The following is a 13,661-nucleotide window of genomic DNA, read 5'->3' on the forward strand; positions in this document are numbered from 1 at the left end:
TAACTCTGCAGCCCTCTTACTGACATCCTGTGAAACAGCTCAGGTCACCTGAATCTTTTGGGAAATAAGGTCAGCTGTTTACTGTGGAGCATAAACAGTCTTGCCGTCCATCCTCCAGCCTTGACATCATTGCAGCAGCTATGATGGGAGCGTGGCGCTAGAACAGGAGAGTCTCATGAAAGCCAACGGAAGTGTTTTCAGCAAGTTCTTCTCAACTGTTGAGATTGAAAGGCTTATTGAAGAAGTGGTAGTTGCAGGTAGGCATGTGAGCATGCCTATAGTCCCAGCTACTCCGCAGGCTGAGGCAGAAGGGTCATTCAAGCACAGGAGTTGATGGGCAGTATGCCAAAAGGTAAAAATACTTGTAAAATTAAAGCAAAATTAGGAAAATAGTGTGTCTCTGCCACTGAAGAGAGGTTTTAACACTTATTTATTTATATTTTATTTATTTTTATTTTACTTTTCGAGATAGTCTCTCTATTATGTAGCCCTGGCTTTCCTAGAACTCGTTCTGAAGACCAGTCTGGCCTCAAACTCACACAGATCCACCTCCCTCCCTCTCTGAGTACCGGATTAAAAGGGTGTGCCACCACACTTGGCCAGGCTTTAACCTCTAATAAAGTAAAAAGGTTTCGGGTTTTTTGAGAATGTGTCTTTTTTAAAATATTTATTTATTTACTTTACATCCCAATCATAGCCCCCTCCCTCCTCTCCTTCCGGTCCCACCCTCCTTCCGTCTCCCCCATATCCTCCTCCCCTCCACCTCAGAAAAGGGGAGCCCCCCATCTCCCCCTTCTTGCACATCAAGTTGTATCAGGACTGAGCTCAGTATCCTTCCCACCCCTGGGGGACGGGATTGAAAAGCATACAAGAAAGACCTTGTCAGAGACAGCCTCCACTCCTCTTGTTAGGGGACCCACAGGAAGACGAATCTGAGCATCATGTACATATGTGGAGAGGGCCTAGTTCCAGTCAATACATGGTCCTCGGTTGGTGTTTCAGTCTCCACAAGCCCCTTAGGCCCAAATCAGATCCCCACCCTCATTTTCCTCAGCACTCCCTTCCCATTCTGTTCCCTCTCTTCGAGCACTTCTTCTGTCTTTTCTATTTTTCCTTCTCAGTGAGATTCAGACATCCTCCCTTGGACCCTCCTTATTAATTAGTTTCTTTGGGTCTGTGAATTGTAGTAGAGTTACGCTGAGAATGTGGTTTTTGAGCATAGATTTGGAAGTGATTGGAGTTAGTCTTCTTGCCAAGAGAAAAGTGTTCAAAGATGCAGCCAGTGCGAAGACCCTATGGATGGAAATGCCTGGTATCAGGATCCAAGAACAGGAAGGAAGACCATTGTAGCTGAAGTGAGGTTCTGATATCAGTGAGGAAGTAGAGGCCAGACTGGGGACTTAACTGTGTGAAATGAGTGTTGAACCTGGATTCTGAAGAAGCAATAGGGAAAGCCATTTAGAGGTTACTGAAGTAACAGTCACCGGTGCTGGTGGCCGTGGCGGGCCTGTAGCAGTGAAGGTGCTGGTGGGAAGGCCTGCTGGTGGGTTTAGTGGGGCATGAGAGAGCTAGGAAATCGTCAGTGAAGACTGCAGGACTTCTGGCCGGAGTAACCCGAACATGGGTTACACCACTGAGATGAAGAAAGCTTGACATGGAGCAAGGTGGAGAGCAAGATTAGAACTTAACTAGAGACATCATGTTGGAGCATCCAGGTGGAGACTGATGGTAGGCAGCTGAGCCTCTGAGTCTGAAGGCTAGCTCGAAGCGTGTGTGGGTTATCAGCCATGAATGATAATGTAGTCTCAAGATTAGGTGACATCTAAGAAGTAGAGAAAGGACTATTTTCATTGTAACATGAACGATTTAAAAGAAGGACCCCACAGGTAAGGTGGGATGAAGTATGACGTCTTGAAGGCAGGCCACTTGCAGGAAGTGTAATAAGAGGAAGTGTAATAAGAGGAAGTGATCAATTGTATCAGTGTTGCTGATAATTTTTAAAAGATTACAATTCGCCATTAGTTTTGATAATCTGTACATCTCCTTTATGTCACTTAAACATTTATAATTTAATGTTAGTTTATAAAAGCCTTCCTTACTAGAATGAAAACTTGAGGAAGACGCTGTCTTCTGAGTCCATCTTACTGTAGTCATTGCAGGTTTCAGTGAATATTTTTAAAAGATTTATTTATGTATTTTATGTATATGGGTATTTTATCAAAGACAAGCTTCAACATCAACAGGGGAAACTGAGGCAGGGCATAGATCCAGTGGCTGGCTGTTCACCCAGCAGACTTTCTCTGAAGGTAAAAGGCTGAATTCACTGGGCTGGAACTGATTGTCATTAACAGGGCTTCCACTGATAGTGATAATGGAGGGGCCAGAATTAATTATTGCTGGCAGTGGGCTAGGGCTGGTGGTAGGTTAGGGCCGGTGGCTATCTAGCAGGGGCCTTCCACTGGTAGTGGCAAGCAGGGGCTAGAACTAGTAGTTCTTAGCAGGGGCTTGCATTGGTGATGGCAAGCCTCTAAAAAGAAAGGAGAGAAAAAGACCACACACACCACACACACACACACACACACCATGAGGAAGTAAGACAGACTGCAGCAGGTAGGTTCCAACAAGTTTCTTCTTAACTTCACACATACAGATACATACGTACGTATGTATGTCCGTGCATACATGCATACACATTCACACAGTGAGTGCATGGAGCAAACTCCAAACAGCAAGTTGCAGCCCAAGCTGCTATTGCACATATTCACACATATTCATTTGGTGGATGGATAAACTCCGAAGATGAGCTCCAACAACATTTATTGTTTCTCCCACAGCATTTACTTCTCTCCAGCCAGATCAATCAAGCACTATAAAATCACAATGTGGTTACTTTCTGTTTTTCTTCAAGTGAATGATTACAATGAAAAGAAACATGTTCCCCAACACCCTTACCATAATCAAATGTTTTACATATTATAGATGAGAAACAAACACTAAAAACAAATTATTCCCAAGAACCCATATACCTTTCTTTTCTTTTTTTTCTTACTTATTTATTTATTTTATTTGCCTTTACTTATTTATTTATTTATATTTATTTATTCATTCATTCATTCATTTATTTATTTATAGGCGGCATTTCTCTGTGTAGCCTTTTCTGTCTTGGACTCACTTTGTAGACCAGCTTGGCCTCTAACTTACAGCTATCTGCCTGCCTCTGCCTCCCTAAATGCTGGGATTACAGGTGTGTGCCACAGAGCATGGCTCCCATATACATTTGTAACTAAGCAACTTGTTATATATTAACAAAATGTGAGCAAGCAAGGTAATTTCACAGTCAGCTTTTCTTTACCAGCAGGCTGCAATTTACCATTTCTACTTTAAATCTTTAAGGTGTGCACCTACTCATTAATAATTTTTATTAAATCATATCAGGAAGCTAAGGCAGAAGTTAGTATAAGAAATTAATCACCTTGAAGCCAGCTTCAGTAAATCATGTCAGCTAGTGTTAATTGAGGTATTGTTCTTGCTCACCAACCTCAAGAAGTCCCTAGCTCAACTATTAAGAGAGTACTTTTGTTAACTTCAAATTGTTCCCTGAGATGTTCTACATTAGAGCCATTAGCAAAAACATCTTTACCTGACCTTGCCAAACAATCTATTTTTCCAAATTCTTTCTAAGGGTAGTGTTGGTGGCTAACAATGTACATCTCTAGGTTCTTTTCAAGGGTGGTGGTTTGAATCATTATCTGCTCCAGCAGCAATGCTTAAAAGAGATTACGCATTGTTGTGAGTGCCGGCGAGGCTGCCCCATGAGGGGCTGGAAGCCCCCTTAGAGTTCTCTTACAACTCACGTATTATGAGGGAGGTGGTGCCCACAAGGGCAGCAAGCAGAGCTATGCTCCATAACAGCATGACGTCCTCAGGACACTCAGTCCTCGGGGTTCTGCCACTGTGAGACAAACCCAGTGTGGTTGTGCTAAGCAGTGGGCTACATTCAATGACTTCTAGAGCAGTTTTCTGTTCCTCCTGCACACCCCTGACAATATTTTGTCTTGCATATACATCTGCACACCAGAAGAGGGCATAGGATCCCACAAAATTACAGTTAATAGACATTTGTCCAGTGCCAGGTGTGTGCTGGGAACTGAACTCAGGACCTCTGGAAGAGTAGGCAGTGCTCTTAACCATTGAGCTATCTCTCTGGTCCCAGATTTCAGTGACTGTTGTAAGTGTTGAGTGACTGTGCAGTACGCCTGCCTTCTACTAGCCCTGGACTAGACATTTTGCACAAGCTTATGTAATAGGTAGCCTGTGCTGGATGGAGGGTGCTATCAGGATTGACAGGATTTACTGAGGCTTTTGCTTTGGCTCTGAGGTTTTTATTTTAGATGTTTTACTAGCTACTTTGGAGCCAGTGGTATCATTAGGCCCTAGACATGATAACACATGTTGAATTTACAGTTGTGTTCTTTGTGATGCACTGTATGAGGAATTACATAGAATGTTTCGGAATCCCAACAGGAGGGCCATGCAGCCATGTTAAAGAGTTAAGAAGGAGTTTCAAATGGAGATATAAACTGAAATCTGATCGCCAGGGGATGTTGGGGTTAGCAGGAAGCAAACTGGGCAAGACATTCATGGCCAGCAGGGACAACAGGCATTCGCACACAGTGCGGGAGCCTGTGTGTAGTGGATGCCAGGAGTCTGAGGAGGTGGGCTGTGGTGGGTTGTTGGCTGTCACTTCCCACTTCATCTGAGCTGCTCAGTACCTCAGGTTCACTGGGATGTTGGGGGAGGGAGCCTGCATGGGTCAACTCAGACTTTGGTCTTTTTGCCAATTTAAGCTGCTGGAGTTTTTTTCTTTCTCATTTTTTGGTGCGGAGGTTTAAACACTGGCCTTACACACACTAGGCAAGCACTCTCCTAGACTTGTAGAGTTCCTTCTCTGACTCAGCAGCCTGAGTTTCAAGCCATATTCAGTAGAGAGCTATTGGGAAGATTTTGAAAAGAAGAGAGAGATAATAAGCAGAGGGGGAAGTCGGAGCAATGAAGCTATACAGTGTTTGTGTAGATATTTAATCTGACATGGTGGGTAATTTATAAAGAGAAGGGGGGAACATTAGCTAGACTGCTGCATTATTCATGAGTGAGGGGAAGTGAACGTAGATCCAAGAGCCCTAGGCAGGGTTGGGGTTGCATTTCCTCCTGAGTAAAGACTGTGTAAGTCTAACCAGGAGTAACCTCCATCTGTGAATTATTCCCTCTGTGGCTCCCTTTCAAAGAACAACAGCTTGGTCCTACTTAGTCGACTGGCTACCAGGGAACATGGTATTGTAATAGAGCTGCCCGCTTGCCTTGTCTGGACTCTGTTGCTTCCCACACTGATGGCGTGCTCCCTGGGCTTTAGTACCTTGCCTCTGATGGATTCAACATGGACAGAGAAGGGGCTGGGGGCAGGGAGGGGGTTTTTTTGTTTGTTTTTGTTTTTGTTTTTTTTTTTTTCTCTCTTACAGGGCCTTTTCATGGTTTCTGCTGAGTAGAGAGAATTAGTGACTGCCTCTTAACTCTTGGCTAGTTTAGACTGGTGTGGTGGGAACAGGAATGTCCACTGGAGAGTGGATTTTATGCATGCAGGGATGAGGCTGTTGGGACCATGTAGCTACTGATTTGGTAATGGCAGCAGAGAGGAGGGTCACCTCCAGCCTTGTCATTGTGTTAGACTGTTTCTAATGCAGAAAGCAGAAACAAAAACATTGGAAAGGGAGTTTCATATTTTATTTTTTTGGCTACATAGGGTTTCTTTTGTGTAGCCTTGGCTGTCCTGGACTCACTTTATAGGTCAGGCTAGCCTGAAACTCACAGTGATCCATCTGCCTCTGCCTCCCTGAATGCTGGGATAAAAGGTGTGCACCACACCCGGCTGGGAGTTTCATATTTTAGAGACAGAAAGCTGAGGCCCAAAGGTATTGAAGTAGCCAGCAGTCATGACCCGATGGGTTTTAAAGTCCACTTACTACCTTTTAGCTCAGTGCCCTTTTTGTTAGCCTTACTGGCTTTTTAAACTCTCAAGATTGCTGTACAAATTCTTGAATATTTAAACTCATTCAGCAGGGCAAATTCAATAGACATCGGAAGCAGGAGAAGACAGGGAACAGGACAGGAGCCTACCACAGGGTACCTCTGAAAGACTACTGATTGATGTATCGAAGCAGATGCTGAGACTCATAGCCAAACTTTGGGCAAACTGCAGGGAATCTTATGAAAGAAGGGGGAGATAGAAAGACCTGGAGGGGACAGGAGCTCCACAAGGAGACCAAAAGAGCCCCTGCTCAGATGTAGCCTGTAAACTCAGTCTCCAAATGGGGTTCCTAGTAAGGGGAACAGGGGCTGTCTCTGATATGAACTCAGAGGCAGGCTTTCTGATCACTTCCCCTGGGGGATGGGGAGAGCATCCTTGCCAGGCCACAAAGGAAGACAATGCAGCCAGTCCTCACGAGACCTGATAGGCTAGAGTCAGATAGAAGGGGAGGAGGACTCCCCTATCAGTAGACTAGGGGAGGGGCATAGGAGAAGTGTGAGGGATTGGGAGGAGACAAAGGAGGGGGCCACGGCTGGGATACAAAAGTAAATAAATTGTAATAATAAATAAATAGATAGATAAATAAATATAAATAAATAAATGAAAAGAAACAGAAGAACTTTTAAAAATCAGGTTTACATTAAAGCCATAAGATAGTTAAACTCAACTGCCTGGTCAGACAGGATAGACACCAGAAGCAGTAAAAGAGAGGGAACAGGATGGGAGCTTACTATAGAGGGTCCTCTGAAAGGCTCCACCCAACAAGTCATCGAAGCAGATGCTGAGACTCACTGCCAAACTTTGGGCAGAGCACAGGGAGTCATATGGAAGAAGAAGTGGGGATAGAAGGATGTGGAGGGGACGGGAGCCCCCAAGGAGACTAACAAAGCTAAAAAATCTGAGCCCAGGTGGTCCTGCAGAGACTGATGTATCAACCAAAGACCATGCATGGAGAGGACCTAGACTTCCTGCTCAGATGTAGCTGATTGGAAACTCAGTCTCTATGTGGGTATCCGAGTGAGGGGAGCAGGGGCTGCCTCTGTCATGAACTCGATTGCCTGCTCTTTAATCACTTGCCCATAGCAATGTGGTCTTGCCAGGCCACAGAAGAAGAGGATCCAGGCAGCCCTGGTGAGACTTGATAAGCTATGGGCAGATGACAGAGAAGGAGAACTCCCCGCTTCAGTGGATTAGGGGAAGAGGATGGGGGGAAGTAGGAGGGAGGATGGGACTGGGGGAGTTGAGGAAGGGGCTTCAATTGGGATATATAATGAATAAAGTGTGAAAAAGGTAAAAATTAAAATTAAAAAATAAATAAAATAAAAAATCAGAAGTCAGAGGAGGTGCTTCTCCTGAAGGACTTCTGCAAGTGCGGTCTGTGCTGAGTAAGAGCCGTATTTGCCTCCTTGTCGCCTGTCCCACCCCAACTCTGTCTCTGGAACATTTATTGAGTTTCTTGACCTTACTTTTTCATCACCTGAGAAAGAAATTGACCTTGGTAGTTTTGAACAGTGGTTGTCTGTTGTTATTTCCATAGTCTTACAAGTCTTGTGTGTGTGTGTTCTCCACAGCCATACACACTGCTGCTATGGATATGCTGGGAGGAACTGGTATTGAAAGCCAATGTAGGAAAGTTGACATCATCGCGGATGCTGCATATTCCATTTTCAAAAGGCCAAAAAGTTTTACTGGCAACTTTATCATTGATGAAAATATCTTAAAAGAAGAAGGAATAAAAGATTTTGATGTATATGCAATTACACCAGGTAATACTTATAGGTATTGAAAGTGTTAATGTTTTTCCATATTTTATGCAATGTTTTATGTGTGTTTGTGACATTATAAAGTGAGTATATTCTTTTGCAAGTTATTTTCCATTGAAGGAAAAACCTCACACCATCTCTACCTTAAAAAAGTCAAAAACAAACAGAAGTGAAATTAGGGCTTTTGAAATTACATGATGATGTAGAACTTTTAAAAGTTCAGTTTCTTCTGGGTGTGGTAGTGCACGCCTGTAATCCCAGCACTGGGGAAGACAGAGACAGGTTGATCTCTGTGAGTTCGAGGCCAGCCTGGTCTACAGAGTGAGTCCAGGAAAGCTAAGGCTACACAGAAAAACCCTGTCTCAAAACAAACAAACAATAAAAAAGTTACTCCTAGAAATCAGAGTGAAGATTTTATTTAGATGCATGACAGATGATACAGGAGTAGAGTTCTTTATTTTGTTTTTAATTAAAGAAACTATTTTTTAAGACTTATGCATATGAATGCTCTATTTGCATGTATACTGGCATGACAGAAGAGGGCATCAGACAGCAAGAGAGCATCAGATCCCATTATAGATGGTTATGAGCAACTATGTGGTTGCTGGGATTTGAACTCAGGACCTCTGGAAAAGCAGCCAGTACTCTTAACCACTGAGCCATCTTTCCAGTACCCTCTCCCCTTTTTGGTTTTTCAAGACAGGGTCTGTCTGTAGCCCTGGCTGTCCTGGACTCGCTCTATAGACCCAGCTGGCCTCTAACTCAGAGATCCGCCTGTCTTTGCCTCCCGAGTGCTGGGATATTTATACATATATGTGCCACCATTGCCCAACTGAAATGTTTGTTTTCTTAAGAACAATCTTTTAGACTATGAAGATGAATAAGCAGGTCTGTCTTATAAATAGTGGTCTGATTTGAGAATTTCCAGAACTCTCCACCGTCCACTGTTTAAAAATAATTTCCTTTGAAATTATAGATGACTGTGGTAATGGTTTTTTTTCTTATATATAATATATTTACACTAAGCAGGGTGCAGTGGTCTCCGCTACAATCCCAGCTACTTAGGAGGGTGGGAGGGTGGTATGAGCCCAGGAGTATAGATCCACCCTGAGCAACATAGACCTTTCTCTAAAAAAATAAACAAAGATATATTCTAAATAGAAAATTTAGCTAAAACCTGGGAATTCTGTTTGCACATAAATGTGTTTTAAGTGTTACTCATGAACCTAAGCTTGTAGATGAGCAAACTACATGTTTGTTTGGCTTATTCCCTCAGTTCCAATTGAATAGCTCCTGTCGTTTTACAGATCGTCTCTACATGTGCTATCTGGGTAACCTCTGAGGGAAGCAGCTGTGACTGGGGCTGGAGCAATGGCTCAGCCACTGAGAATGCTTGTTGCCAGGGGACAGCAGCCGAGTTAATGTGCACTCAGGTGCATGTGCGTAGCATGTGTGCATGCATGCACACACGCGCACACACACACACACACACACACGCACACACGCACACATGCACACACGCACACACGCACACACACAAAATGAAAATAAATCTAGCTGGGTGTAGTGGCACTTGCCTTTAATCTCAGCAATTCAGGGAGACAGAATGGGGCAGACCTCTGTGATTTTAAGGCCAGCCCGATCTACAAGACAAGCTCCAGGCCAGCCAAGGCTACATAGTAAGACCCTATCTGAAAAAAAATTAAAAATGTAAAATAAATCTAGAAAGCATTTGGCAGGGCAGCTCAGACTGAGTGCAACCCTGCTTCTTAGCCGCTTAGTGGTGCTGAGCGTGTCACCTGCTTTCTCTGAGTCCCACTCTCCTTATTAAAAGTGAGAAAATAATTTTTCTGTAGAGGCTTTTAGAACTATTTGCAAAATGTACACAGTTCTTGGCAGAGTACTTGGCCTGTGCAGGGTTCAGCAGTTAATATTTGCAAGTAGTAAAACAGGTTCGAAGCTACTCTAGCACTTTGCCTGTGGGCGGATGGATAATATGTGGGAGGAGCTGAATGAGATGCACTTAGATCCTCTGGATTTGGAAAACTGTAAGTATTCCTATTAGGGCTTTTGTGTCAGTGGGTATTGTTCTGGGGACGCACCAATAGACTTTGCACATTCCAGCAAGTACACTCTTACCTTATATTTCTAGCCTTAGCTTCTGAGTGAGGGCCTCACCATGTAGTTCAGGTTGGTGAACTCACGACCCCGTCTCTGCTTCCTTAGCTCTGGATGACAGGTGTGTACCACCACCACCTGGCTCATTTTAGGTTTTTAAGACATGATGTTACTATATAGAGATTGTAAAAGTTGTGTCCTGCAATCTTAGGACTTGGGGGTGGAAGGAGGAGGAACACAGGTTGAGGCCAGCTTCAGCTGTATAGCAAGATCCTGTCTCCTTCCCGCAAAATCATGCCAAGTATCAAGAACTACATAGATGAAGTACTGTGGTTTTAGGATATAACAAAAATGAGGTTACTCTTGCCCTAGGTGGGGGAGGGGAAGCCTACAATTTTGAAGGGTCTGTGACCCTTAGATCCTTTCATGTACATGTCTTATAGTTGTCAGATTATATTAAGATAATACTTAGATAGATAACTTATTTTCTATCCACAACTGTTAATTGATAAAAAGGCTCAGTGAAAGAAAATAACTTAGTGGGGCTGGAGAGATGGCTCAAAGGTTAAGAGCATTGTCTGCTCTTCCAGAGGTCCTGAGTTCAATTCCCAGCAACCACATGGTGGTTCACAACCATCTATACTAAGATCTGGTGCCCTCTTCTGTCATGCAGATGTACATGCAAATAGAGCACTCATATGTGGAATAAAGAAATAAACCTTTAAAAAGAAAAGAAGAGAAAATAACTTAGCTTTAGTTTTCATGATGGCAGAAAGAAATGAAGAGAGAAAAGATCCAAATACATGTATGCTAAGAAGTAAGACCTTAATTACTCTCCCCTGCTCTCAAGGGCTGGTCAAGTAAGAAATTAAATGTTGAGCACATTGGAGGGAGGTGGGATGAAAGGGTTATAAGGATAATAAGGACTCAGGCTCCTGGATTAGTCAGAAGGCCAGTGAACAATTATGGCAGACAGAGGGGGTTTTTTTTGTTTTTTTTTTTGTTTTTTTTAAAAAGAAGCCAGGTGTGGTGGTGCATGCCTTTAATCCCAGTACTCAGGAGGCAAAGGCAGGCAGATATCTGTGAGTTCAAAGCCTGCCTGGTCTGCATAGTGAGTTCCAGGATAGACAGGGCTCTGTAGAATAACCCTGTCTCAAAAAAAAAAAAAAATAATCAAAATAATAATAACAACAACAACATATAAATAATGAATTAAACATGGTGTTTTCATATATAGTTTGTTCTTAGTGATCTTCTTGTTCCACTTTCCCCATCTCCCTGTACTGTACTAAAATTCATAAAGAAGCACAAAAGACCCCAGGTAGCCACATCCACACTCTGCACAACAATGCTGGTGGTATCACAACACTTGACATAAAACTATACTACAGAGAAGTAGTAACAAAGATATGGTTCTGGCACAAAAGCTGACATGCAGGCCAGTAGAATAAAATTGAAGATCTGGAGATATACCCACATAGCTGCAGTCACCTAATTTTTGACAAAGGTTTTAAAAATTAGGAGCGGGTAAAGGCAGCCTCTTCAACAAATGGTGCTTAGAAAATAAAAAGAACTGTAAAAATTAAACACCCCCTCAATAAATGGGTTAATGAATTGAATGGACAGTTCGATAAAAGCAAAGACAGGTTAGTTTGAACACATCAGATCTCCAGCCAGGAGAGTGGTACATGTCTTTAATTCCAGCACTTAGGAGGCAGTGAGTTCAAGGACAGCATGGTCTACACAAGTGCAATTATGTCTCAGAAAACAAAAAGAAAAGAAATAGAAAGCAGACCTTCAGGGGTCTAGGGAAATGATTGAACATGGAAAATGCCTGCTGCGCAATGGTGATGATTTGAGTTTGGATACCTAGTCTCTGTGTAAAAAGCTGAGTATATTTTGTGCAATTCTAATCCCAGAGCTGGGTCGTCACGGTAATTGAATCAGTGAGAGACTCTGTAAAAGTAGTGGAGCATGACAGAGGAAGACACTTGGTGCCGACTCCTGGCCTCCGCAAACACGCAGGTACAGGGTGTGCACAGCTACACGTGCGCACACAGTGCGTATGTGTCCGCACACACAAGCAGGCACCCGGCCATTCTTACCTGTGCTTGTAACACCAGTGCTTGGGAGGCCGGAGCAGGGCTGCTGCAAGCTTGCTCCTCTCTACAGGGAGTTCTCGGCTAGCCAGAACTGGCAAGGCTTTGTCAGAAAACAAAATGAAACAAAAAATTAGGTCTTAAGAGGAAATTTTTCATAAGAGAAGAGGATAACTACTGAGTTACTGGGAAAAAATGAATAAATTAGATCAAATAGTTCAATATTTGTCTAGGGGCTCTTTCTATAGTCAAGGATTTTTTTAAAGATGAATTTTATTAAAAAGTTTTAAAATCTTAATATAGTATAATAATTACTATATAATTATTCTAACTTGATTATATGGGGGTTCATTTTTCAGGCCATCCCTTGTTACCAGATTTCTTCTTAGATGACCACCCAGATACCTATATAAAGGAAAACGAATCACCTGGTAAGATTCTAGAGCACATTTTATTTTATTTTATTTTTTGCTTTGCCTGCATGTATATCTGTACAGCAACTATAAGCATACCTGGTGCTGCGGAGGCCAGGAGACAGTGCGAGATTCCCAAGTGGACTGGAGTTAGAGATGGGTGTGAGCTGCCGCATAAAGGCTGGAAATTGAACTGGGGCCGTCTGGAAAAGTAGCCAGTGTTCTTAACTGCACCAAGATTCTAGAGCATATTCTGTGTACGTATGTATGAATGTGTATATGAATGTACGTGGTCTCACTGTGTAACCTTGGCTGGTCTCAAACTTCTAGAGATCCACCTGTCTGTGTCTTCCAAATGCTGGGATTAAAGGTGTGTATAACATGTCTGGGTAAATCATATTTTAAATAGGAAACTACAATCACTAACTTACTTTTTCTTATAAAATATAGAATTGCTGTTGTAACAATGATATTTTTCCCTCTGCCTCTAATATGGTGGTTCCCATGGGTCCTTCCTAGTGGTGCAGCCTATTAATACAGTTCCTCATATTGTGGTGAACCACAGCTATAAAATTATTTTGTTGCTACCTCATAACTGTAATTTTGCTAATGTTATGAATTGTAATGTAAATATCCGATATGACAGACATCTGATATGCAACCCCTGGGAAAGGTTGTTGACCCCAGAGGGGTCTTGACCAACAGGTTGAGAACCATTGCTCTAAACCATTCTGTAACTAAAGAACACATTATATACAATTCTCAGTTAACCCTAGAAAAAGGATATTTTGTGTTGTTTTTGCAGCTGTCCCAAGTTTTATTTCTTTTCCTTGACAGCTGTCTTTAAATATTTTATGTTGATATTTGGAGAAAAATGTGTCATGTTGAAGTATATCTAACACAATTTTTAATTTGTACTATTGTCTGTGAAGGGAGTTAATTTCAAAGGAGGTTTTGGGCATACCTTTTTTTTTTTAATCTTTGTGATCTATTTAGCATACCATCTGTGGTTTACTGAAACACAAGAAACATTTTGTAATAAAAGTTTTTAAGAACAAATTTTCTCTGTGCCTTTGATATCTGTAGAATCCTGATGCATTTACAGCCAAACTTTATTTCCAGATTAGTTCTATCTTTTATGTGTCTGTGCATTATCTAAATTTTTGAAGAAGTTTTAAAAAAATTA

General features: G+C 42.3%; 1 protein-coding gene across 1 annotated transcript in view; it reads left to right on the top strand.

The window, feature by feature from the left end:
* The window catches only part of Hsdl2 (hydroxysteroid dehydrogenase like 2), a 48,356-nt gene that overhangs the window by 21,427 nt on the left and 13,268 nt on the right, over positions 1-13,661 (top strand). The window contains exons 7-8 of the mRNA XM_055611625.1: positions 7,654-7,848; positions 12,422-12,493. Coding sequence (XP_055467600.1) covers positions 7,654-7,848; positions 12,422-12,493 — 267 coding nt within the window. The remainder of the gene's footprint in view (positions 1-7,653; positions 7,849-12,421; positions 12,494-13,661) is intronic.

The sequence above is a fragment of the Psammomys obesus genome, unplaced genomic scaffold, assembly GCF_907164565.1.
Source record: "Psammomys obesus unplaced genomic scaffold, mPsaObe1.curated_primary_1811, whole genome shotgun sequence".
NCBI classification, from domain to species: Eukaryota; Metazoa; Chordata; class Mammalia; order Rodentia; family Muridae; genus Psammomys; species Psammomys obesus.